The sequence below is a fragment of the Myotis brandtii genome, unplaced genomic scaffold (assembly GCF_000412655.1).
Source record: "Myotis brandtii unplaced genomic scaffold, ASM41265v1 scaffold193, whole genome shotgun sequence".
Taxonomy (NCBI): Eukaryota; Metazoa; Chordata; class Mammalia; order Chiroptera; family Vespertilionidae; genus Myotis; species Myotis brandtii.
The window spans coordinates 1,711,852-1,738,903 of NW_005357191.1; the positions used below are offsets into that span (position 1 = coordinate 1,711,852).

General features: G+C 43.6%; 1 protein-coding gene across 7 annotated transcripts in view; it reads right to left on the reverse strand.

Annotated features, from left to right (window-relative positions):
- Positions 1 to 4,488: 4,488 nt before the first annotated feature.
- Positions 4,489 to 27,052, reverse strand: part of MAPK9 (mitogen-activated protein kinase 9) — a 39,434-nt gene continuing 16,870 nt past the window's right edge. For 3 of the 7 annotated variants that reach the window (XM_005864920.2, XM_005864924.2, XM_014538566.1), the window contains 8 exons: positions 26,140 to 26,278; positions 17,750 to 17,915; positions 16,259 to 16,330; positions 13,196 to 13,378; positions 11,833 to 11,957; positions 10,518 to 10,581; positions 8,948 to 9,019; positions 4,489 to 7,605 (listed from right to left, as the gene is read on the reverse strand). In XM_005864920.2, coding sequence (XP_005864982.1) covers positions 7,463 to 7,605; positions 8,948 to 9,019; positions 10,518 to 10,581; positions 11,833 to 11,957; positions 13,196 to 13,378; positions 16,259 to 16,330; positions 17,750 to 17,915; positions 26,140 to 26,278 — 964 coding nt within the window. In that variant the 3' untranslated portion in view covers positions 4,489 to 7,462. The other 4 variants (XM_014538567.1, XM_005864921.2, XM_014538568.1 and 1 more) reach the window with 4 other exon arrangements.

The window sequence follows — 27,052 nt, forward strand, 5'->3', positions numbered from 1 at the left end:
GTTCCTTATTGTTTTCACTAAGTTCCTTGAGCATCCTTTTAACCATTACTCTGAACTCTATGTCTGTTAAATTGCTTACCTCCATCTCCTTTAGGTCTTTTTCTGGAGAGTCCTCCTTTTTTCATTTGGGGGTTGTTTTTTCTCTCTCCATTTAAGTTGTCTCTTTGTGTTTGTTTATATGTATTACAGATATGCCTGCTATGATTCCCAGTCTCTGTGGGGTGGCCTTCTGTAGGAAATGTCCCGTGGGCCCCAGTGGTGCAGTCTTCTTGAACTCCTGAGCTGGATGCTCTAGGAGTAATCCTTTTGTAGATGTTTTGGCTCTCCTGTTGTAATTTGGTCTTGACTATTATCCTATTCATGTGTGGGATCTCCTCTCAGGCTGGCTAACTGTGAGGCTCAGCCCGAACCATGTTGTGAGCTGTTGTACAGGTGCAAGTGAAGTTCATCTTGGCAGATTTTGATGCCTGATAGGGTTTCCCTTTGCATCCTACTGTTATGTTGTCTGAGGCTGTTTTGTATGCTTATTTTGGGCCTCCCAGGAGGTACTTTTGTGCCAGCCAATGCCAGAAGCTGTCCAAGTTTGGCTCTCGACATCCTGTTTGAAGCTTTAAGCGATCCACAGCTGCGGCTGCTTTTACTGGGCTTGTCTGCCCATGGGAAGGGCCAAGCTGAGCTCCTAGGTCAGCGGTTCTCAACCTTGGTTAATGTTGGTGGGGCCACAACATTAGTAACAAAGAAATAGAATTTCCAGAGGATGAGGCCCAGAAATCAGGATTTTAAAAAGATTCCCAGGTGATTCTAATGTGCAGCCAAGGTTGAGAACCACTGTCCTAGGTTGGCTTTTTAGCAGCACAGGGCCCTAAGTCAGGTGGAGGGTGTGTACCTGTACTATTTCCCTGTCCTCAGCCAGGTGGAGACCCTTGTAGGCAGGCTGTTTGGGTCTGCTGGAAGTCAGGAGTTTATACCAACTCTCCTGTGAGAGGGAAGTGCCAGCCAGGCTCCCAGGCATGTGGAAGGAAGATCTCTAACTCACAGCCAGCCAATGACTGGCTGCTCCCTGAGACTGCTGCTCCCTGAGGCTGCTGCCTCTTCAGCTGGGTTAGTGGTACCAGGTGGGGCCAGCTGGATTCCTGAGTGTGGGATGAGTGGGATTCCTTAAGGTGGGATGAACGGTATCCCGGGGGCGGGGCATTTGCCATTCCCCAGGGTTCACCTGTTGGGAGGGGCTTATGTCTCAGGAGAAATGGCCACTGGGATAGTGGGAGGATGACTCAGCACAGGTATCCTGGCAGCCATCCTCCCAGCACTCTCCCCAACTCCCTCCACCCCCGTCTCTCCTCAGGCAATTCCAGTCCACATGGCCCTTCCTCTGCAGGAACCAGGTGAGTGACTGGGAACGAAAATTCTGTGCACCTGCCCTCAAAAATAATGGCTTTGCCTCTGGGAAGCTCAGTTTTCTGGCTGCTAGAATCTCCAACACAGGTTGCTACATGGGCAGCTGTTGCCGACTCTGGCTGTCCAGGTTGGGGTGCCCTGCCTGGGGGTCCCAGAGGCCCCTCTCATCCCTAGGGAACCCTCCTCACCTTGGCCTATTGCTCCTGAGAGCTCAGCCAGTGCCTCTCACAACACTGCCCTTCCTACCAGTCTTGAGGTGGTTTCTGCCCTTCCTTGTTTAAACATCTCTTCAGCCAGTCCCCAGATGGCATTTTGGAGTGAATATTCCCCAATTTAGTTCTAATTCTAGTTAGATTCTTGGGGGGGGGGGCGAGAAAAATCCACTTACTCCACTACCATCTTCCTCCTGGCCTACATTGTACCATGCCTTTTTTACCCACTTGGCTATTGATGGGCAACCCTAATGTCTTTGGACTGAAGTATTTAACCCATTTACATTTAAAGTAATTATTGATAGGTAGGTAGTTATTACCATTTTATGATTCATATTTTTATCTCTTCTTCTTCCTCCTCCTCCCCCCTCCCCCTTCCTATCCTTCTTCTTCCTCTTCTTCTTTTTCACTAAGTTCCTTTAACATTTCCTGTAATGCTGTTTTGGTGGTAATGGAGTCCTTTAACTTTTTCTTGTCTGGGCACTAGACAAGTTTTTGTTTTTTAAAAAAAAATATATTTCTTTATTGATTTCAGAGAGGAAGGGAGAAGGAGAGAGAGATAGAAACATCAATGATGAGAGAGAATCATTGATTGGCTGCCTCCTGCATGCCCCCCACTGGGGATCAAGCCTGCAACCCAGGCATGTGCCCTTGGCCAGAATCGAACCCGGGACCCTTCAATCCGCAGGCTGACACTCCATCCACTGAGCCACACCGGCCAGGGCTAGACAAGTTTTTTTAGAGTACACAGAAGTGGAGAGACTCTAGGGCAGTGGTTCTCAACCTTCTGGCCCTTTAAATACAGTTCCTCATGTTGTGACCCAACCATAAAATTATTTTCGTTGCTACTTCATAACTGTAATGTTGCTACTGTTATGAATCGTAATGTAAATATCTGATATGCAGGATGGTTTTAGGCGACCCCTGTGAAAGGGTCGTTTGACCGCCAAAGGGGTTGCGACCCACAGGTTGAGAACCACTGCTCTAGGGCTTTTTCATGAGAGGGTTGGAAGAACTTTGAGTTTAATCTAGAGACCAGAAGACTTGGAGCTTATCTTCCCAACTAACGTCTTAAAGCCTGTCTCATAAGATGGGTCCAATTCACTCTATTTCATACAAAGGAAATGCCTAGGACCCATGTGTGGAAGTTGTGGGAGCCAGATTTCAGTTCAATTTAAGAAAGAAATTTCTAACGGTCAAAACTACAAAAAACTCAGTAGGAAGGGCATTCCTGATTAAAATAATCTAAGCAGAGGCTAGGTGAGCCCTCCAGATCGATTCCTCCTCTGAATGGGTGTGAACCAGAGGACTTCTCTACCTTTTCTCTCTCTATGACATCTAAGTATGTAAAAAAATTATTTTAAAGCACACTTATAAAAATTCTAAGAAAGATACAGTGAAGTTGTAGGAGGAGGAAAGAAAATATTGGAGAATCAACTATTTAAATTATGGACTTAAATCAAGAGTTTATTTTATAACTTGTACATAACGACTTCTGTTTCCATGAGTCTGTATCACAAGCCTCCAGCTCTACCTTTCATCATGCACTGTGTTCATTTCACTGCAGCTAAGCCCCTATGCTCTCTTTTTGGCACTTAATAAGAATACTGACTGGTGCTGGGGATCAGAGTGAGGGTGCCCCTATATACACCCAAGATCTGTGTGCAAAAGTGTCAGAGGTAGGAAGAGCAGAAGAGCCCCGGAACCCTCCTGCAGGCTCTGCTTCCCATTAGAACTCAAAGCATCCAGCAGCTGCTTCTAGAAAGGAGCTCTTGCCACGGCATCCACCAGGATTCTCAGAAAACTTGGCAAAATCTGTGCTCGTGGCATTTTTGTGAGGAGAGAGGCCAAGTTCTCATCAACGTCTCAGAGGCGTTTATGACTAAAAGAGTGAGATCTATATTCAGGGCAAACCTGCATCCCCTCCACGGAGGCTGCAGCCTTCTCACTGTTGTGAGGGGTAGGGGTTGGGAGTTAGAAAGCTGATTCTGAATGGTCTCCAACTCTAAAGCACCACGGCAGAGAAACCGTGGTTGCAAACATCCTTGCTCACAGGATCCTGGGCCCCAAAGCCTTGATCTTTCAAACTATGAAGGAGTGTGTGGCCCTGGGCCTTGAGGACACAGCGAATGACAAGTTCCCAATGGCTTGACAGGTGCATCCCTCTTAATCATGGCCATGTAAAGACTCAAGGGGACATGACTGGCCACTCTGTCACTGTTATTACTAATTTAGTTACCAACTTTCCTGATTAAAAAGAAAACATAAAAACACTGCCTTAGTCAAAATTAACCTCATGCTCAAAGTCACACAAGGAGGCACAGAATGAATCTTCATGACGATATCGTTATTTTGAAAGATTACCCCTTCCCCTACCCAAATCCCCCCCACCACCATGTACCACTTGTCAATTAATAAAAAGCATTCCAGTACTGTCTACATTGAAAATGGGAAGGTGGTAAGATAGAGAAATGGAACCCAGACCAATATCAAGAGAAATGTTTTCCTTCTCCAGAGACCTTTAAAAATAAGACTGGCACTCATCTATCTGAAATGGCTCCAGCCCTTTTAAGCAGAGAAAAGAAAGTGAGCCTTTGAGGGCCCTTCTACTCCTGTTGTCCTAAGTTGTGAACATCTAAAGTGACTCAAAACCCAAGTGCTCATCTCGTGCACAAACCACAAGCACATGGGTGCCCCAGGGACATGATGTGATACAGGGCAGACCAATCGGTGGGTCTCCTGGCCACACCTTGTGAGCAGACAATTACACCACGGCTCTGAATCATTTTGTACTACATCGTTTTGAAAACAGATTCAGGAATTTGCAGCATATTTTCAGTAAGTGATCTCACAGAAATGTTTTCTCTTTCAATTTAAAAACATTTGCTAGTATTGATTGAAATGACGACACTTCAACATCCACCTGTGTTTACGTTAAATCTGTAATCAGCGATGGTGATGTAGAAATATACAGTCAATTGTCACTTCAAAACACACAAAAATTGGACATGCTATACACTTCTCTTTTAAAATGTATCTGTATTATTTTCACCAATCAAAACACACATAATATATTTTATTACAAAACATTAGGCAATATTACTTTTGAGATATGCAATCTGAGAGGTCACACCTGTATTTACCACCAGCATGAAACATCAGAGGCGTTACATTAGCGATCAAGCAGTAGACCTCGTAATCATCACCACGACTGACACAGCATCAGATCCGGATGAAACCAGCATCCCATTCAACCTTTCAACGAGGGACTCTGGCTGCCGGCAAGGCCCCGCTGAAGGTTTCCTTTCAGCTCTGTGGCTCTGAGTTTGCATCCCACAGGTAAGAACAGAGCCACACTAGCATCTCCAGACCACAGCTGTCAGCACTGAGCAGCATGTGCTTCTAGAATGCTCTCCTACTTGGACAGACTCTGCTCTCTGGAACCTGCACTTGAAATCAAGACCTGACAAAGGGGAGGCAGTCATTTCGGTTTTGAGTGAAAACAAACAAAACGAACCTAGATCAAATTCCAGGCTAATAACAAATTACCTGGTTTATAAAAATATGTGTCCAAAATAGTTACTTCCAGGGTTGTGTACAATATAAATTACAAAAATAAAATAGAGAAGATGAAAAATTGAGCACATTTTCAGTTCTTATCATCATTCATCCACAGCGACCAGTGTGAAACCCTGCGCATTGCACCAGGACCTGGCACACCTCCCTCGGAGGGGACCCTGCAGGGGTGAGGTATTCCTGTGGAGCTCTGCTGTCTACAGCCTGTGGCCTGTCCTACGCGCGCTCCCCACCACCTGATGGAAGGTGGGTTTGGCACGACGTGGGCTCCATCCGTGAACACAAACGAAGGAGTGAGCAGGAAGCCCATCTGTGTGGTGCCTGGTTAAGCGGGACTTCCCTGCACCCTCAGCACCTGGTGCTGCATTTACATAAGGCCAGGGCAGATAATACATTTTTAAAACTTTTCCCTTTCTTTGTTTTTATTTTAAAAGATAGATTTAGTAAAGCTTTTAAAAGAATGTACATTAGAGAAAAGGCCATTTTAAGATGCTTTTACATGTATAGTGATAACGGTCTTCACTATACCATCAGCCTCCAAACACAAAAATCATCCCAAGCCCCACAAAAGGTGTTTTTGCCTCAGTCCAAGTTAGTATCTCCATCTTGTACTCGGGTGTGTCTAAATCTCACAATATAAAACTGATTTCAGTATTAAATTTGCTCATTAAAGGTTCTACTTTCCAGTAATAATACCAACCAATAAGATACAACTGGTGCAGAGAAAATAAAATATTGTAGCTAATATTTATAATAAACTGTCTTATCAAAGTTCCTCCTCAGAACAATTCTAGAGAATGTTGACCCAACAGCTTCCAAAATAATTAAACATGAGACAGGAATCCGTACAGAATAAGCTCTAGGAAAAGCATTACGCACACAGGTAGCCAAAATGTGACCATCGGTAGCTCCATTTCTGCAGTGACACTGCAATACCCAGCATCTCAGTGAATTCTGAATGATTTCCACATGCAAAATTCTGAAAGCATCCATTTCAGGTGAGCAGTTTAAATCAGGAAATATGCCACAGTGAACCACTACCCTTTCAGGGTCTCCTCCACAACCCTCTGAAGAGTTTTCCCAGAACACGCACGATGTCCCTGAGGAAAAGTTGCCAACACCAACTGGGAAGCCACCAGCAGGCGTTTGGCATCAGCCTGCTCCTCACACAGACCACAGGGAGATTAATGTGCTTCTTTCAGGAAAGAAAGAAAGCCCGGAAGCCTGCTGTGTGGGAAAAGGAAACCTGCCTTGCGAAGTCATGTTCACCTTGAACGATGAAGGAAGAAGGGACCCATCTCACTGTGGGCAGAGCAAGTCCTCAGTAAGTGCCTGTGATGGCCTTTAGTGGTCATTTTGCAAAACCCTACTCTAAAGGCAATAATGGATTCAAGGAGCTATGTGCCATCATATTACTGAGATGGATTGTTAGGGGGCTAATAAAGATGGTGAATTTCTAGGTAGCATTTTAAACTAATAGTAAGTTCATAAGACCAAGAAAAAAAGAGTTAGGGTCGACAAGATTTTAAAAGTATATATGTCTAAGCAGCACAAAACACAACTTGGAACTTTGTCATGCAGTAAAGCTGAATGTGCAGCCACCAGACTAATGTGCATGTAAATGTCTTGGTTTTAGCAGAGATAATTCTCAGCCCCAAACATGACAACTTTTTAAAAAGTTCTATTTTTTATTTATTAAATAGATGTAATTATATTTCTTCTGAAATACAAAAGATAGAATAAATCATACCATAAACCAAGGTGAGATATGATAATATGATGGTGGCCAATTAATATACATAAATCTATTTTTTCTGGACAGACACCAAAGTACTTAAGATTAAGAGGTAATTCTAGAAACAGCACTACCTGGAAGACTATTTGGCATTTAAATATTGATTTCCAAAGTTCTAGATGGCAAGTTGGAGCAAGCACTGTGGTCACATGCATATAAGTCCCAACAGTCATTGAGGATGAGAAATTGTCACTACCATTACCGTACAATTAAAGAAACAAATTCATTCATTCTAATTGCTCACCTGAAATGACCTTGAACAAAATCTCTAAAAGTGTGGCTTGCACTTTGTTCTTCAGACATAACCTGCTTCACTATAATCTAGGCAGGCAATGCTATCAGGACTGAGCAGGGGCAAGGCATCATGTTTCTTACATGCAGAACATGGACTTTTTCTATTTGGTTCCATCAACTCCTGGGCATTTCAGGCCCATGGAAGCGAGAGTTCCTCACTGACAACAAGCTTGCTATTTCGAACTCATCATCGACAACCTTCAAGGGGTCCCGTGGAGGCATCGAGGCTGCTGTCTGTGTCTGAGGCCAGCGTCTGCTCGGTGGACATGGATGAAATGTCATTGATAGATGATGACTGAGAAGGAGTGGCGTTGCTACTTACTGCTGCATCTGTGCTAAGAAAACCAAGCATAATAAAACCTGAAGCACGACGCTGCTGCACACCCAGGCAGGGAGCCGCAGGGCACCCCTCGCTGTCCTCTGTGCTTTCCCGTCCTAACTATTAGTATAAATGAGAAGTTAGTTGACTGTACATTTTGAGCTTTTCCTAGAGTCTTTCTTTAGGCCCAGAATCCCAAATATTCCTGTCTTTCCATGAAACATTCTCCTTTTCTTCCTAGTGGCTAAGCATCATATATGTATTCATGTATAATCATGTTAACTACTTAAAAATGCCTGCTGGGTTAAAAAGGATATTAAAGAAAATTGCTGAATGTATTCTAAAATTATCAGTATCTCAAAAGGCTTAAGCCCAAATAGGATTCAAATGCCACCAGACATTTCAGTTATAATCGCAAACACTCAATCCAAGGACAAAAGCATCAGCTTTGAAGAATTCTTTTGCAATAAAAATACCTTCTAAAATAAGGGCTGTATACAAACAAACCAGCAAGAAAGGGGGAAAAATGTGGTGTCCTCCTGTTCATTTTATTTTTGTTTTAGAAATCTCCAAAATTGACATATTAAGGCAAATGAAATTATCCTACTTGCTACTATCCATATTTTGGTCTGGTCTGAGCAAAAACAAAACATTCAGGCTCTCAGAGGTTAGTGTCTGCAGTCTTAAATGTGGGCTTAATTAACAAAAAGCACCTAATCTTATGCTCAAGTTACACAACCTCTAGATGACTGACCCATTTGTCTTGCTGAATATAAAATTCCATAATAAGAAGCAGTGCACACAGGCCATAGAAGTTGGGTGAGAAAATCTCTATAATGAAGAGTTTCCGTGAGAAAAACAGGTAGCATCCCGCAGACTTAGGAACAGACATGCTATGTCTCTAGTGATCACACAGTTGCCTCGCTATTAGGCTCCTCCCATTAGGTAGGTCAAGGAGAAAATGGTGTAACTGTACGAATAATTTTCTCAAAAGAAAACCAAACTTATCTTAATTAGATTCACATTCGTTTTCTTTTTAACTGGGTGTGGGCCAGGACAAAGTGGGCCATGCACATCGAAAAGGCTTTACATTCAGTTTCCTCATCTGTAAATGGAGCTGACAGCAGCTGCTGCAAGGATGGGACAAGAATGTTTACCATGAGGCTCGCTCACTGCTTGGCACCTCAGTATAACGTTAGCGGCCACCCCCAGGACAAACCCAGATGGGAGACTAATCACCCACGGATTTTCAAACCCAGTGCTGGTCAGGCTGGCACTTAACACACTACTGCCACCTGTGAAAGTTGACCAGGGAGAGAAGAATGTGATCCAACTATTAAAGCGATGACTAACCTGAAGGCTGATCTTTGACAACACCATTCTTACTTCTTTCTTCCCAGTCCATGACTTCTTTGTAAATCAGCTCTGCAAACAGAAGTGCAAGTGAAAAGGCTTCCTCAGTTTCTCGGCATCTCTAACCCTTCTTCCAAGTCAACGGGAACTACTCCAAGGGCACTGGGATGTGTTATTTTTAATTGTGATACACAGTTAATTCAGAAACACAGTCGACCTAGACCAAACTATCCATGTTTTGATAGATTACATCTTTTCAACCCAATTATTAAGGCCACCAAAAATGGAGGTGGTTCTGGGTCCATGAGGGGATTTTTAAAAAAATATGTATTTTATTGATCTTTCACAGAGAGGAAGGGAGAGGGATAGAGAGCCAGAAATATCGATGAGAGAGAAACATCGATCAGCTGCCTCCTGCACACTCCCCACCGGGGATGTGCCGGCAACCAAGGCACATGCCCTTGACCGGAATAGAACCTGGGACCCTTGAGTCCGCAGGCCGACGCTCTATCCACTGAGCCAAACCGGTCAGAGCCATGAGGGGATTTTTAAAAAGGGGGCAGGTAGACAGAGAGATAGAGAGAAACAGAGAGAAAGAGAAAGTTAGCAAAGTGGCTCTCACAGAACATTTTAAACTATTGGATGCCCTCACACGTATTTGTATGTTTCTCTGTCATTACTGTGGTTCTCCAAACATGACCAGCATCCACATGTGAGCTAGAAGCACCTCCAGACTGGCCAGAAATTAATCCAAATACCTAACTTTTTTCTTGGCTTCAACTCGGTTTTCCTTGGTAAGAAAAACAATTAACTATTAAGCAATGTATTAGGGGGTTCTAAAATTTTAGGATTCTTGAAATAAAAGAAGCCTGCCTTTTGCCACAAAGTGTGGCTGTGTGTAAGGCCCTGCTGTGTGTGTGCACGCAGGTCACTGGCACTCCGGGCACCCTGGGGAGTGGCCCAAGTCACCTATTTTGACTTGTGCTGGTCATGGTTCTCAATTACTAGTGATTCAAACTTTTAATAAAAAATCATTAGTTCAGTCTCTTTATTGCTGGTTTAGTTTGTTGTGAGTTGTTTGGTTAATCTCATAGTGGACTAAAAATTTTTTGCATATTTGTGATCTGCTATTTTGCCCAAATTCTATTTTAAAACACATATACAACCACATGATTTATGAATACAGCATACATTCAAATGACCCCACTGAAGTCCCCAAGGTCTGCTTTACGGGTTTGTAAATTGGGGCTACCCAACATTTTGCAACATGTCATCAAGGTGAGATATAATTAGTACACTTAGTTGACAAACCAGGATTTGATAATGTAAGGTCATGTGAAAAAGCCCTTATTTTTCTCTTTTAAAGCCAATAATATACAATTTATACATGTTCCTTTTGAACTCTGTTACCTTCGAGTTCTTTTTCTCCTGGGAAGGGGGAGAGGGAGGGTAATGGCCTGCAGGGTTTCTTGTTCCGGGCCCCAAAGGCTATTATTGACAAGTGAGAAACTGCCCCTTCAAGGACTTCAAGAAATGTCGTAAGTATGGATCAAAATCAGCTCCCAGTTACCTTTCCATTCTTCAATCGCATGTTCTCTTTCTTCCAACTGGGCATCGTAAATTTGAGGTGGTGGCTAAAAATTAAGTTATACGTAAAGTCAATTAATTTACAAAATAATGAGGCATTAAGAAAAGGGTAGAATCACTTGGAGGACTTCTAATATATTTATGATATGGATGTAATTTCTTTCAAACATGGCTTATGAAAGATTTCTTCAAAAGTGTGATATTATATCAGTTTTAGAATCAAAATAATTAAGAAAAGATTAACCAATAAAATAGAGCTCTTATTGTCAACTTTATAATCACATGACCTCAAAACACTTTAAAGCTATCTGCTCAAATCTATATATATAAAAGCCTAATATGCAAGTGTCCCCTTGGGAGTTCGATCACTTGCTATGACATGTGCTGACCACCAGGGGGCGGCGCAGAAGGAAGGAAGGCCCTGATTGGCCCTGATCGCTGGCAAGGCCTAGGGACCCTATCTGTGCACAAATTTTGTGCACTGGGCCTCCAGTCTAATTACAAAATGAGTCATCACAGGCTGCTTCCTAGAGACCCTCCCTGGACAAGGCACTGTGCTAGGAAACAGAAGGGGGAGAACGTAGTCCAGATTGACAGTTCTTCTCGTCAAAACTCCCAAACCCATCCACCTCCACCCATCAGTGCACTGATCCAAAAACTTGCTTAAAAATCACATGCTTATATATCAGATTCTTTTCATATAAAACAATATTTAAAATGGAGGTTTAAAAAAGAATAATAAAAAAATAAAAATAAAACGGTGGTTAAATCCAGAGGCCAAGACAAAAATGAGTTCCACTGCTGGCACACAATCAGCATCCACTATGCGCTTCTTCACTCACAGCTGAGGATCGCCCCCAGTGTGCTGTGGAAACATGCACACGAGCACCAGCTCAGAGTGGAGCACCTCTAGCAAGTGCCCCTGAGAAGGACCAACAAACTTGTGATTTACAGCAAGTTTCTTAGCCTGACTGGGTGCCTAAACAAGATGATGTAACCAAAGCTCAAAGCACAATGCCAGGTACACATGGAGCTTTAAAATGGTGATATGGTGACCACCTGCCAGCATCTGCATCCAAGTTGAGTCTATGGATGCAGCATAAGCATGTTCACTTCCTAAGTACTGAGCTAGAGCCCCAGGAACAAGTGCTCCAAAAGGGGCCGTGACCCATCACATGGCCTCTTTGTGATCCTCCTAATGTAGGACTTGCTCCCCTTATGTAGACATTCTAGACCAGACAGAAGACCCTAGGAAATATAAGTCCCTGAACATATGTCTTTTCACAAGAGCTGCTTACCGCTTCTGCTTCAGCAGGGTCATACCACACAGTAATGTAAGGGTGACGCAAAGCCTCGTCCACAGAGATTCGCTTGTCAGGGTCTATCACTAACATTTTTGATAACAGATCTCTGGCTTGACTTGCTAGAGTAAAAACAAATATTAGATTAGTAACCAATGCTGTTTATCTGAAAACTGCACTATGAAGAACTAACTGTGACAGCACAGATAGAACAAAAATGGGTCTGGCTGGTGTGGCCCAGTTGGTTGAGCGTTGTCCCATGTACCTGGGGGGGGGGGGGGGGGGGGGGGGGGGGGGGAGGGCAGAGGGTGGTGTGGGAACCGGGTGGAGGGAGCTATGGGGGGAAAAAAGAGGAGGGGTGCAGGAGGCAGCCGATCGATGCTCATCAATGTTCTTACCTCTCTCTTCTTCTCCCTCTAAAATCAATAAAAAGATTTTTTTAAATATATGAACTTTGAAAATTGTTTGATAGTTTCAAGACTTGATCTTGAACCTATCAGCCTCTTTCACTAGAAATCGGGCTTTTGGATGTGGTTTCAGCCTCTAGGTCTGGAAGAGGAAGACAGAGTCCCAGGGAGCGCCTCTGCCAGGGAGGGTGCAGAGCTGAGCGGGGGCACTGCCGTCTGTGCAGACACGAAGCACAGGTGAGCATTTATTTCTGATGTCGTTCCAAAGTGCAACTAGAACAGACCTTATAAGCCACACAATAATCTCACGCTGGCACAGGATGGGCACTTCCCAGGTGCCTCTGCTTTGCCTACCTGTATACAATGTTGTCAACATACACTTTAAAAAAATCTAGAGATTAGAAGTAGCTAAAAAAAACCAACACCTTCAGTAACTTAGTTCAATGCAAGGCTCACTGGTTTTGACAATTAGTTGACATACACAGGCAAAGGAGAGATGGGGCTTTTCTGATTGAGGGGCAATTTACCTTGATGTGGAGAGAAACAAATCTCTTTTCCCTTAAATCACATTTTAGTGATGGACACAGGAAAAGGGAGAAGGAGGTTCTTTTGAACTGAACTATCATTTGTTTTCTGACTTTTCAATGGGGCTAGATCTTTATTCAAGCATCCTGTGAACCTGGAAACGTTTAAAACGTCAGCTGCTGGAACTAACGCAGGAGTCTTTCTGACTGGTGGGAATAGTTTTATTTGGCCCATTTAGTTAAGCCATTTTATTGAGGACAAAACTTCTAGGTCTTGAAGCTTTCTCTCCACAATGCCTTCATTTTAGCCTGGAAGTGGTTTTACTTGAAGGTTTCAACTATTTTGTTTCCCAATGTTCACAGGTTTTAGAATACAAACATGAAAAATGAACGCTTCACCCAGATTATGGAAACAAGAGGCTAGCTTACTTTTAATTTTGTCTCGTTCCGATTCTGATGGGAATATCCAGTCTGGAAAGAGTTCTTCAAATTTGATTCCAGGATACTTTGGTCTGTTTTCTACATAATTCCTCACAGTTGGCTGAAGTTTCTTCATGAAATCTGCAGACGGTGTTCCTAGCTGCTCAATAACTTTATTCCACTGATCAATATCTAAGGAGTCTCTTGAGGAAAATACAACTGAAATGCCTTATATTCCTATTACATAAAGTGGTATCATTCAAAGAAAAACAAATTATATTTATACCTGTCGACAAGTAATTAACTAGGCCACTCTACGGGGCCAGCAGAAGCATTTTGAAATAATATTCAAATAAGGTTTGAGTTTCCAAGTTTAGACCATTAAAAAACAAACAAAAAAACTCTTATACTCTTTATAAACTATGATCACAGTTTATTAAATCAATACAATGAGTTCTATGTGCCTTCCCATTCTAGATCGAAATAAAGGTATCTTATAACTGAAGAATACCTATGACAGAAATGCTTATCTATGAAATTAGACAGTAATTACAAGGCAAACTGAAGCCAGTTTTCATACTAATGCTAAATTAGATCGAAAGCTCCCTAAACTGGAAGACCTATGGGGCTTCTCAGTTCACAGCTGGGGAGCCAGAGCCCTGTGAGGCAGGGCCCACATCTGGCACTTGCTACCATTTTCACTTGGGAAAAAAAAAAGTTGTCAATACTTGTTTCTCTAATTCCCAGCCTCTTGCTCTCTCTTAAACATCCTCTTGTCAGGCTTTCCCCATCACTCCATGAAATCCAGCCCACCCAGGCTGCCAGTGACCATCCCTCACCCCAGTGGTCATTCTCAACCCTGACCTTTTTAACAGCGTCACCCAGCTTCCCCCTCAGCCACTTCCCCTCTGGCTTCTAGAGCCTCTCCCTCCAGGAGGGGCCTCTGTCGCCTTCACAGGCTTCTCTTTTCTCTGCCACCCGAGGGGCTTGTCCTCCTCCCTTGTCCTCTCTCAGCACTCACTACCAGTATCCTGCCTTTACACATGGCAGTCTGACCATCCATCTTTGTTTCTCCATCCCAAACCTCTTCCCAAGCTCAGCTCTTGATATCTCCAGTGTCTGACATACGTCTCAGAATCCTAACAAGGCTCACTGAAGGGCTGACCTTCAAAACAAATACAGCGTTTCAGCCGCCTCCCCCTACCATCCTGGTGGTTTCCTTGTGATAGCCCTTGACCTGGCAGGTCTACCCTCAGCTCAGCAGTTGGGCCATCCTTTTCCACTTTAGGTCAGCTGAGAGCCTAGGAAAGGGTAGCTACTGGGGTTATGTCTATAGACTACAGAGGGATAGGCGACAGGAGGACAGTCCCAAAAGCCTGGCTGACATCCGGGGTGTGTGAAGGCACCACCGAGCTCTCATTATACCACAGAGGAACCAAGGCTCAGAAGGGCTGTGACTCCTCAAGGATGCAGACACCATGTGGGAGTGAGAACTGGGCCCAAGGTGGCCTGGCTAAAGCTTCCTCTCTTATGGACCATGCTGGGACAGGAGCTCCTTTTCTACCCCAGGCCACAAACCTAAAGCAAATCTATAAGAACTGCAGACTGCTTTCCAGAATCTAATGTTTGAAAAACTGGCAAAATTATTTTTGAAAAATGATGTTAATCTCCGTGTGTGTTCTGCAAATGACATTAGGTAATCTTATATATACAATTATTAATTACAGACACTGTAAGATGTTAATATGTAAAGTAGGAATTTTAAATTACTTAATAATGCACCAAAAAGTACCCACATTTTTCATTTTTGTACTTTCTCAAGAAAACATTTCTTAATACAAAAAGGAAAGGCATAAAATGAGTAAGAACTGAGACAAACTGAATGTTAGATACTTTTAAATGATTTAACTTTAGAATATGTCAATTTTTCCCTTTTTAATTGACTTTATTTGTAAAATAAAGGCCCCCTTCCTTACAGTTTGAAACAAGTGAATCTAAGGTAGATTATGGGAAACTACTGGAAAATTTACTAGGACAAAATAAAATGCTGCATTTAACCTCACATAACATCTGTGATGTGGTAAATAAAATGACAGGAATAAAACCTTTTCATTCCAAGTTTGTGCTGTGAATAATTTATAATACAAAAAAACTGCCCTCATAAAATTATAAAAAACTAAAATTAACAAAATACAAACACTGACTACACAGCTTGATTTCCTTTAAAAAAAACATCAATTTGCCAATGAACAGAGACACTTAAAGCTTTCATAACAAAAAACAAAATCAAAGACTAATGACAATATTAAGTGGTTAGAACACAAATGAAAAAGGGCATATGTGAAGAACCATGTTGGCTTAAAAAACATTAGAGATGGAAGAATATGAGGAATATGAGGAAAGAAAGCTATATTATCTATTTACTTTGTGCTATGTCATCAATATGATTTCCTGACCACAAGATAAGTTAATCTTTGGCATTTTATATTTATTTTAGACTTCCCAGTGTCTCACAAAATACCTTTAAGCAGGTTTTTTAAGAATTTCTACAAAATGTCAGCAGAGTAACAAGAAAATTTACCATATGTTGTTCCTCACCAACTTTTACTTTAATCTTTTTCACTTAGGTGTTATGTAATGTGCTTCCGTTCTTTGGGGGAAAGTATTTTAATGCATACTAATAGCATATTAATTAAATTATGCAGGAATACTTATTGGCCTACTAAATTTAGACAGCAACTTGCCTAGTTAAATTGAGTGAACTAAATAAATAACATTTTCATTTATATCAGAATATATTCATCAAATAGTAAATAAATTTCTAATAAGCTATTTTTTATAAAATTAAGAGCTAATATAATTAGTTTAACTTAATTCCAAGCCTCAATAAAATCATTAGAGGTAGTCAAGTAAAAAAGAAAAGGTAAAACTGAACCGTTGGTTTGTGACACTAATTTAACAAACATAATAAAGCCCCTTACACCCGGTCTGGAACTATGGCGTTTTCCTTTTGAGCTCCGGCTGCTTGTAGTGCTTAAGGAAGCATGGCCGGGAAGGTCCCGGGAAGGATACGGTCAGTGCCTTGGAATATCACACAACCTTTCACCAGCTCGCCCATGATGCAACCCACTGACCAGATATCAACTGAAAATAAAATGAAATGATAAAATTATAAAGTGCCATGAACAAAACAAAGGTGAGGAAAAGGAATTCTAACAGTGTACTAAACACACAAATATGGAAGAACGAATTGCTAAGGGTGAGCTGAGCTTCACACAATGTGAATGGTTGCAGCCTCCAGTGTAGCCAACAGTGCACAGCAACCTGGGGCTTAAGTGGCAAAGATTCCAATACTTTACAGCTTAAAAAACAAACAAAACCCCAAAAACAGAAGTGCCTGTCCCCACACCAAGCTGTTTTAGCCCCCACCCCACCCCCCCGCCCACCCTGTGGCCACTGCAGGTCTCCCTGTGAAGGATACAGTCTCTTCCTGGGAACAGGACTTTATGGAGAACCATTTCTGCCATGATGCACCCGACAGACCAGATGTCCACTACCAAACACCAGGTGATTAAAACCAGCAGGAGACCCACACATCCTCCTCCAACTCCCTCCCATAAAGACCAACGCAGCTGGTAACACGCCGAACCCCAGGCCTCCTGAGGGTCCTTTTCTAAACTGTCCCGTCAGCAGGGCCCACAGAGGCAAGCTGGCTTTTCTGAGCTCCAGGGGAGGCCCTGCCAGGTGCCCTGACTTCCAGCGGCTCACCCTCTTCTGCGGGGCCAGCAGAACTCACGCCTCTGCCAGCCAGGCAGAGGGCTATCTAGTGCCCTTGCTGGAGAGGAGGCAGGTGGGAGAAGGTAAGCGGGAATCTAGTTTTCTCTCCCTTCAGCAGGAAACAACAGAGCCCAGAGTGGTGTCCCAGTGGGAGCACAGGTTACGGAGCAGCTAAATAGATCTGAGGCAAAGCCCATTTCAGATGGCTGGGGCAAACTTTCAGACTTTTTTAAAACAAGTAAACGTGAGTTCATTCTTTTTGGCAAATTTGTCAAAAGCTAAGTTTGAAAGAGCTCTGTTATTCTGTTATTGCTAGAATAAGTTTTGATGTTAAAAAAAACACCGATATCAACTTTTCTATGCAAAAAAGAACATATATTATTCCATTTGTAGCACGTTCAAAAATAAGTAAAACCAATCAATGGTGCTGGAAATGAGGTTGGTAGCTTCCCTTGGGGACTAAGACCTGAAGGGCCCTGGAGAGGCCTGGGGTGGTGCTGGTTATGTGGGTGCGCTCCCAGTAAGTGCACACTTGAGATTTATATTCTTTTAGATAAGTATGTTATACTTTGATAAACATTCAAAAATATTAACTTCAAAAGTGAATAATTTTAACTAATGGAAATATAAAAGTAATGATTTTTTTATTTGTGGACTAGGATAATCTGTGTGTAACACAGTCCCCATGTTAAAGTTCATATAACTCACAGGAAAGAGACAACACTAGTGATGACGAATGGCACTATTTTTAAACATCTCAGGCTCTCCGGTACCATCTGCACTCACCGTTCTCCTTATAGCCCATACCCAGGATGACTTCCGGCGCCCGGTAATACCGTGTCACCACGTACGGGGTCATCATGAAGTTGGTGCACGCTGTCCGGGCTAGGCCAAAGTCCAGGATCTTAAGCGTGCAGTCTGACTTTACTACGATGTTGCTAGGTTTCAAATCCTAGGACAGAAATGGTTTAAATGAATAAAATGCACCAAAGCATGCTACTAGTAAATAAACAACCGCATGCTGGCAGGGAGCGGAGAGGTCAGTGACTGCTGAAGCACATGAGAGTGCTGGCGGGAGGAGGAAAGTTAGAATGGAACCCTGGCATTTTGAAACAATTCTGGAAAATCCTATTCTCAAACTGAAACTAATACAAATAAGCCTAAAGAAGTCAGCTGGTTGCCCTCACCCCCATGTGGAAATGCTCATGACCTTCACTGCAAACCTTCCAAGGGGGGGAGCTGGCCGGGCTGAGGGTCAAGGGGCTGGTGCCCGGTGTGAGGGATGGGGCTGCCACTCGTGTAGGGTCCATGCTGCCCAGGGCCCAGCCACCACACCCTGCACCATACTGCGCAGGCATGGAGAACCTGCGGCCATGGCGTGCCACCGGCTCACCAGGGGAGGGCAGTGAGATGGGAACCTCCTCCAGGTTCAAGACCTTGATCAGCCCATTCTGTGGGAAGTGCAGCAGGCCCAGCAACCAGTGCCAAAATTCCACTCAAGGGAAGCACCTCGTCACGGACAAACAAGGACTTGCTGGTGGGTGGCTGCTGTGACATCAACGCCCGGCACCAAGCAGGACTGCAGCACCGAGGGCACTGCGCTTCCTGCTGCCTGCAGCCCAGCGCGCCTCCTCCTGGAGCACGTCCGCAGCAGGCGGCTGTGCATTCCAGAACCTCTTCAGGGCAAGGACCATTGAACTGTTTGGCTAAATGGAGGCCTCATCCCAGAGCGCGCAGCACAAGAACCCCTACAGGGATCTCACAGCAAAATAGTCCCACGGAGAAGCCCTCCTGGAAGACTTGCGCACGCACCCCGCGGGAGCACCGGCAGCCGCAGCCAGGCCTCAGTGGTCACTAGTCCCTTGGAGAGAGGTGTTGTGGGAAACCTTGGCTTTGGCCGCTTCTTGTGTTGTGCGCTTTGGCTTCACTCCGCGCCGGGCTTTACCAGGTGGGACTGCTGTGTAACGCAGCTTGAAACACCAGCAAGTCACGTTTGAAAAAGAAAAGGGGCTGGTGCTTTGGGCGCCTCCAACCTAGCAGGCCAAGAAACCCCGGGGCAGGGGCAGGAAGGCCGAGGAAGCGGGGGGCACCCGGCTGGAGCCCCTAAAGCCACTTAAGGTGAGGGCGAGTGGGCCCCAGCGCCTGTCTTAGAGAAAGGAAAGGGTCGGGCTGCGCTGGAAGTTCTTGTGTGCGGGGACCCAGTCACTGGCGCTCACCGGGGCCCTCACTGTGGTCATTTATTGCATTTCTCTGTAGGGGAAAATACCTTCCCTTGACACACTGAATGTATCCAAGGATATTCTTACTGTTTTCTCCAGTTTCATGAGTTAAGTCATCCACTTCACCCAGAGAAAATGTTGGGCCTCTTAGAATGTGTATGTTCTCTCTAGGTAGTTATTTAGGGTCTTGTTTTCACAGCATCTTCAGGAGAGGGCCCTGAACACCTTATGCTGGCATCTCAGATTGCCTAAAAACTCAAAGATACTGTTCCAGTCTAACCGATGACGAGTTTCCAGCAGCCGGCATCGTGTGCTGTCAGACTGCTTTCTAGGGGTGTCTGGGATACTTGTATGCCTGTGTGCAAGCACCATTTTAGACAGAAATTCTGACTCATCGTCCTGGAAGATTTTGTTCTCATTTCCTCTGAAGTGACTGGTCTGCTCAGCCATGGTCCAGGGGAGCCTCCTCTCCTCCCATCACGGCAACCCCATGTTAAGGGGATTCCTCAATGGAGATATGTACATCTAGCCATTGGCTATAAGTGGTCATCCTTTATTACCTTCAGATGTTACAGGTACAGAAACTGGGTTTCCCTGTGGTTTGCAAAGAAGAAGAAACCCCACTGGAGATACGTACATCTGCCATTGGCTATAAGTGGTCATCCGTTATTACCTTCAGATGTTACAGGTACAGAAATTGGGTTTCCCTGTGGTTTGCAAAGAAGAAGAAACCCCAAGTTTCTAGCAAGGAGTGAGAGACTTAAAGTGAACATGTACCCTCAGTGGCACGAGGGAATGAACGCAGGGCATGCAGGTTGCTGGTCTACATGCTCCAGGCGTGCCCCATGTTTCCAGAACAAGCCCCAAAACATTTGGTCCTCAGATCAAGACACGCCCCTGAGTACACTCTGCTCTCGGGAGCTGCACTGACACACAGCTCTTTCCTGGAGCCCCTCACTGACCCTGGGACTGGGCAAGGTCTTTTTCATGTTTTGGTTGTTCAAGTTGTTGGCCTTGGAGCCGGGCACTAGTTTTACAATCTGCTTTCACATTTTTTGCTTTCCAGTCTGCTTCTGCAATAGGTGTGGTCATTTCCCTTCACTTCCTCCTATCACTTCTTACATTTATCTTCCCAAAGTAGTCTGTCCCCATAACTAAGTTTCCTCAGAGGGTAAATTGTGTGTCTGGTGATTATTTTTAAATTTAGATCCCAAGAAATGTATTGTTTGCAGTGGACTTTTAGATTCTCTGAGTAGTTCCTGGTGCTTAATCAAACTTTGTATATGAAAGAAATGTGCATGTTCAGATGTTTTACCATCTCATTATTTTCAGCAATTAGTAAAAAACCCCACAACCCTTCTGCGGACTTCCCCTCCTCCCTCCCTTCCTCCCTCCACGCCTGGTCATCCTTCAGTTCCTAACACTCTGGCTCTTCCCTGCTCTCCAACAGATATAATTGACATTTTCTAGTAGCCACCTTAAAGAGAGTGAATAGAAACTAATTTCTAATTAGGTAAAACTAATTTTAATAATACATTTTACTTAATCCAATATATCCATAATATTGAGAAAAGACTGAAGGTAGGGAATATAAAAGGAATCACTTTAACCAAGCTGCTGAAATTATTAACATTATGAAGATGGAGGCATGAGGAAGGACTCTATTCTTGTTCTACTTAAGTAGTCTGGGAACTTAAACTTTTTGAACTTTCCAGTCCTGAGTTGATGCCTGGACATACATCTGGACAGACACCAGACCGCCAGATAACCTCTGACTTCCCCCTCCAGGTAACCCTGATTACCCGCAAAGGACCCACACATCCAGGTCACCTGACATCCTCCTGACATCTGCTATCCATCGATGTGACTAGACCCCCTGGTGCCCATCCTCTAGAGCACCTGGCACCCATCATCCAGACAGCCTGCCATCTGACTGACAAATGTTCTGGACCACTCCTCGGGCTAAGAATGCAGGGCTGCCTATTCTCAAGAATGCACTTTTTACTATAAGAAGTCCTAACTTTTTTTTATTCTTCAGAACACTTCTGGGTTTTTGCCTAGCTGTATTTCCAGTGTGCAAACTCTAAGACCCTTGAATAAATCTATCATTTATTTCTAGCCAAAGCCTCCAAAATTTTTTTGAGTTTGACAGTATTACTTATCATTTCATGGACCACTCCTCGGGCTAAGAATGCAGGGCTGCCTATTCTCAAGAATGCACTTTTTACTATAAGAACCCAACTTTTTTTTATTCTTCAGAACACTTCTGGGTTTTTGCCTAGCTGTATTTCCAGTGTGCAAACTCTAAGACCCTTGAATAAATCTATCATTTATTTCTAGCCAAAGCCTCCAAAATTTTTTTGAGTTTGACAGTATTACTTATCATTTCAAAATGTAACCAACATAAGAAGTATTAATGAGATATTTTACATTCTTTTTTTGGCACTGTCACATCCCATTATAGCCACACTCTCAGTGCTCAATCGCCTCAGGTGACTGGTGGCTACCACCTGGACAGCTCAGGACCAGGGTTTCCTTGCCCTGGCATCTTCCCATGGCTCCTTCTTGCTTTGGTAAGAATTCCATGATCACCGAGCCCCACTCGCCCAGCACACAGCGTGTGCGCCTCACCTCTCCCCCACCTCCAAGTGCGGGCTCTGCGAGGGGAGGCCCCTGTGCTCTCTGCTCCGAGAACCAGAAATGTCCGTCAGAAATGTCTGCCGAGCGGACACACATGCCCCTCCCCACGACTCTCAATGCTTCCATAGCTTCTGTCACTTTCCCTCTTAGCTCTAGGGCCTTTCTTACTGCCGATCTCCCACACTCCAGCCCCTTCCTCAGGCCACAGGAATTTGACTTTTGCCTGGGGACGCCAGCCTGCAGACTCACCCTAGAAACTGTGACTTCTGAACAATCCACAACTGCTCTATTCACAAGAATTCTCCAACATGCAGTTGCAACATCAAACTGCCCAGGCACACCGCACGGAAGGACCTGGGAGTGGTTAAGTATGAAGCTCACGTCCAGTATCTGACTTAGAACTTTCCAACTGATGCGCTGCAAATGGGCACGTGACACTGTGAAGTGTTACTTATCATTTCAAAATGTAACCAACATAAGATTAATGAGGTATTTTACAATCTTTTTTGGCACTGTCACATCCAATTATAGCCACATAGTCAGAGTGGGGGAGTGGGGCTCGGTGATCATGGAATTCTTTTACCAAAGAAAGAAAGAGCCAAGGGAAGATGCCGGGGCAAGGGAACCCTGGTCCTGTGCTGTCCGGGGGGCAGCCACCAGTCACCTGAGCTATAGCATGTGGCTGTAAGTAGAGAACCTTTAAAACTTCCAATAGCTAACGTTCCGTTTCATTACTGTTGAATACTCTCTAAACTTCCCGATTCAGGAAAACAGAAATTACAAACACATAATTTCTAAAAGATGCAGTGAAAATTCCCAACAAGCCCTATGCCGATGGCCCGGCCCCAGCCGTCCCAGAGCCTGCGTGTCCGCCCCTGCCGCAGCCACTGTTCTGCACAAGGTAAAGCCGGGAAGACTCAGCCACCCACCCAGCAGCTGTCCCTGTGAGCAGGCGCACACGGTGAAGCAGCTAAAACACCACCAACCAATGTCATGAAACAAGTATTTTTGGAGCGTTAAGTGATGAGGCAGCGTTTTTAGCCTCTCCTGAGGCAGTGAGGAGAGGAACGGCATCAACATCCCCATAGTGGGTGACCTTTCTGGACACAGGGTGGTGGGAAAGGCAGGAGGTGCTTTCTTAGGAGGCTGATTTTTTTTAAAAAAGTTGAAATGTCTTTGTTTTACCATCCAGCAGCCCCTGCAATCCAACCTGGCCTTGAACTAAAACAAGAGCCACATGAATGAATATGACCAGAACAGCTCCGCTGGCCTGCTCCGTGGACCTGAGTGAACTGGAAAACAGGACCACCTCCGGCTGCTTCCACCAGTCAGAGCTTTGTCATCTGGTACTGATTTTTTTTCCCTTGGGGGAGGGGGGCGGTGTGTGTGTGAGAAACAACACACTTTACTGCCAACTGCTGCAGAATGATGATAAAATGAAGATGACGTGGATAGTTGGAAGGGTTTAAAGAGGCCCCAGGCCCTGGAGGGCTCCCCACATCCACAACTACCTCCCTCCCATCAGCTCCACACACTACCAGGGGCAGCTTTCCAAGACAGACTGGACTTCAGTTTCAAAGTAGCAGAATAAAGACAATTCTGCCTCTTTAAATCCTAAAAATCATCCAAAACAAGGAAAACCAGAAACATACGTCAAAATACAAATGACACCTACACTTGGGGCCTGCCCACCAGAGTGTAGGGGTGTCTAGTGAAGCGTGGCCTCCCTGGCAGCCGCCAGGGGAGTATGAGTGGCCCACACGGGGACCATCTGGACCAACGCCCTGGAATGACTCGGGAAGAGAGCGCCAGGTCCTGGGGAGGCAGGGTGACGCAGGAAGCAAGACACTGGGAAGGGAAAGGAGACTTCCCAGAGAGAGGCTCTGCTCCTTCCTCACGCCCACTGGCTCATTATCTAGAAAAACAGAAACAAACTCTCCAGACTGGGCTTCAGACTCAAGACCAACAGACCCGCTGGTGTGAGGCCCAGCGAGGGCAGGGTGAGAGGCCCAGCTTGTGAAAAGCACTGACAAGGTCACAGTAACATAAAACACAATATGGACACTGATCCAAACCCAATTACACTGTAAATACTGGGAGGTGGCAGAACAGGATAGATAGGTGAGGGTTGTGGATGGTGAAAGAGCAAAGTCAGTACCTTAAGCCGTGGACACTGATCCAAACCCAATTACATTGTAAATACTGGGAGGTGGCAGAACAGGATAGGTGAGGATTGTGGATGGTGAAAGAGCAAAGTCAGTACCTTAAGCCCCAAATCGAAAAAGGTCATCGAACAGAGATCTAATCATATTTTATCTAATCATATGGAAATTAACACTAAAAGAACTGAGTTTGCTTCTGGGGAGAGAGAAATAAGACGGAGGAGTTGGGGACTCCGCTTTTTAAATAAATATCTGTAGAACTATCTGATCCCTAATTAAAATAAAAAACAAATCAACCAGCTCATTCAGCAAGTTGCAGGACAATTATGTACGAGAGGATCTTGTTTTGAAAAACATAAGTTAAAAAGGACATAAGAATAAACAGATACGCTGGAATCAGCTTAAGCAGAAAGTCTGTGTCCGTGTAAAGTGAAGAAGGAAACACCCCAGTTGCTCACCGGCCACCTCCAGGTGGCAGAGGAGGGCTGGGGGACTCTCATTTCTTTTAATTTTTTGAATTATATAAAGTAAAAAGTGGTGGGATTATGGGTGTTTTATTTTTAAATAATTAACATTTTATGCATAGCATAAAACTATCTTAATGAGCAAAACTGCAAGTGTACCTGTGTGCATGATACTGTCCACAGGCAAAAGAATAGGAAGGGTTCACAACTCAAGATTCACGCACTAAGTGTTGGCTGCAGCTCTTACCACGTCCCAGGGAGAGTCATGCTTTCCTATGAATCTCCGGGCTTAAGAGGGAAGGAACAAACAAGGTAAACCATTCCCCTTTACAAAGTTAATAAAGCTTAACGGAATCTGGGCACTTACTAAAGCGTGAATTTAATATAAGATGTACTTAAGAGACATTAAAGGTGCCTTAGTTTATATAAAAGTCTGTGAAAATTTTAGAAAAAGAAATAGAACGGTATGTTGGGAAATCTTCATTTTTAATTTTTAAAAAATTACGATTTTTAAAGCAAATTTGTCAACAGAATTTGTATTATTTTAACTGAACACTTGGTGGCAGCAAAGGCTGTAGCAGCTCACTGGTCTGGAGCCAAGTGCTCATCAGCCAGCATGTCAGGCCAGGGAAGCCTCCCGCCTCCTGGCCTCAGGCTGCAGACCTGAGGTTCATGATAGGGGCAAGGGCTGAGCCCTTTCTGGGTTGGTGGGCTCTGTTGCCACGGAGACCTCTATTCAGCAGCTGGGATGGAGTCAACCTTTCCTGGCACCTGATGGATCTGCTACCCCACTGAAAATCTATTTTTCTCTGTTATCAATAGGCTGCATTGTTCTTGTCTCACTATCTTCCTCTCCCTACAGATTTAGTTCCAAGAAAATAACTTATTGGTGTTGAAACATAGTACCTAAAGATAGTCTGTGAACAAAATTAGTATGGTAATAATTCAGAGAATGCTATGAATGATTCCAGTAAAATTACATTATTTCTGCCTCTAATCTCACTCAACATTTTAGTTGTTTCAAAAAATTCTATCACGATGTTCTGTTTATACAGTAGTCCAAATTTAAAAAAATAGAAACTCATACAACTAGCTTAGAGAATTACACTGTATCTTCCCATTAGTACAGGAAACTGTCATTCAAATCCCAGTCTTAATCCAGTCCAGAGGCCCATCACAGGCCATTCCAAAAGCTCTCACCAGTAGGGCCAGGATGCTGGAATGGCAGAATTTTCCAATAGAAGAAACAAATATTTAGGTTATAATTCATGCAAGATTTCTCAAACAACTAACTATATTATTTTTTACTTGGTCTCTAATTTCTCCCACCCCAAATCTAATCCCTTGATTCATTAAAAATGAGATTTCAAATATGGCAAAAATATCGACAGCAGGTGAATATGGATAAATGGTATGAGGGAGCTCTTTGCCCTATTCTTCTGAGGAATCCAGCTGAGCACCTGGCTCCGGCCTGCATCCAGGGTGGCCCACATGGGCCCAGGCCAACCAGGCGTTCCACAGATGTCTTCTGATCTTAACAATGTTTGGAAACTCAACACAACCCTATAGTTTATTTGGATTTTCAACACTGACAAATATTTTACAAATTTAAGTTCTTTTGTATCTGGAGGATTCTGGCAACAAAATTATTATGATTTTAAAAATAAAATTAATATGGCATCACTACTTACTCGATGAATGATACCGGCTGAATGAAGGTGTTTAATACCACAGAGCATCTGGTAAAGAAGATAGGACATTCTCTCATGGTCCAACTCCATATGAATAACCTGACATAAGTTAGCATCCATTAATTCCATAACTAAATACCTGAGGGGGAAAAAGATCAGCCATGTTCACATGAAAAGCATCCAAAATTCCTTTGTGGCTATTAAACCAGAATTTTTATGAAACAGTAATAACTTTCTATCTAACTCAATGTACTGGTTAAAGTAAAACACTAATTTGTTTTCTCTAAACATTTTATAAAGTATCTTGAAGCAAACATGTAATGGACCTTTATAAAAGTTCTTTTCCAAAAAAACAACTAATGATGTTTTTTTCAAGTTAAAAATAAAACAATTTCTATATCATAGTAAATAGAATTTCAAACATCCAAATTCTCCTACATCTTAAATTTTTTGCTATGGAATCATTCTTACCAGTCTAGAAGCCATGCTGTTATTTCTCTCATCTTAAGAAAACTTGATCCCCAAGGATGTAAAAGGAATATAGTCAATAAATAATATTGTAACAACTACATAGGGTACCAGGTGGGTACTAGACTTACCAGGGTCATTCCTCATAAGGTATATAAATGTCTAATTCTATGTTATATGCCTGAAACTAATATAATATTGTATGTCATCTGTAACTGGGAATAATTTTTTAATAAAAATAACTTCGCTTCACTTCCCCCAGCATCGACTGCCCCTATCTTTCTTGCCTTTGTAAGCAAAACTCCCCAAAAGTTGTCTATACTCACCATTTCCAATTCCTCTCCCGTTTTTTCTTATCCCACTTTGCTCAGGCTTTTGCCCTCATCTCTCTGCTGACACTGTCCTCCAGGCTCCACTGACTTCCCTGTTGCTAAGTCCCGGCTGC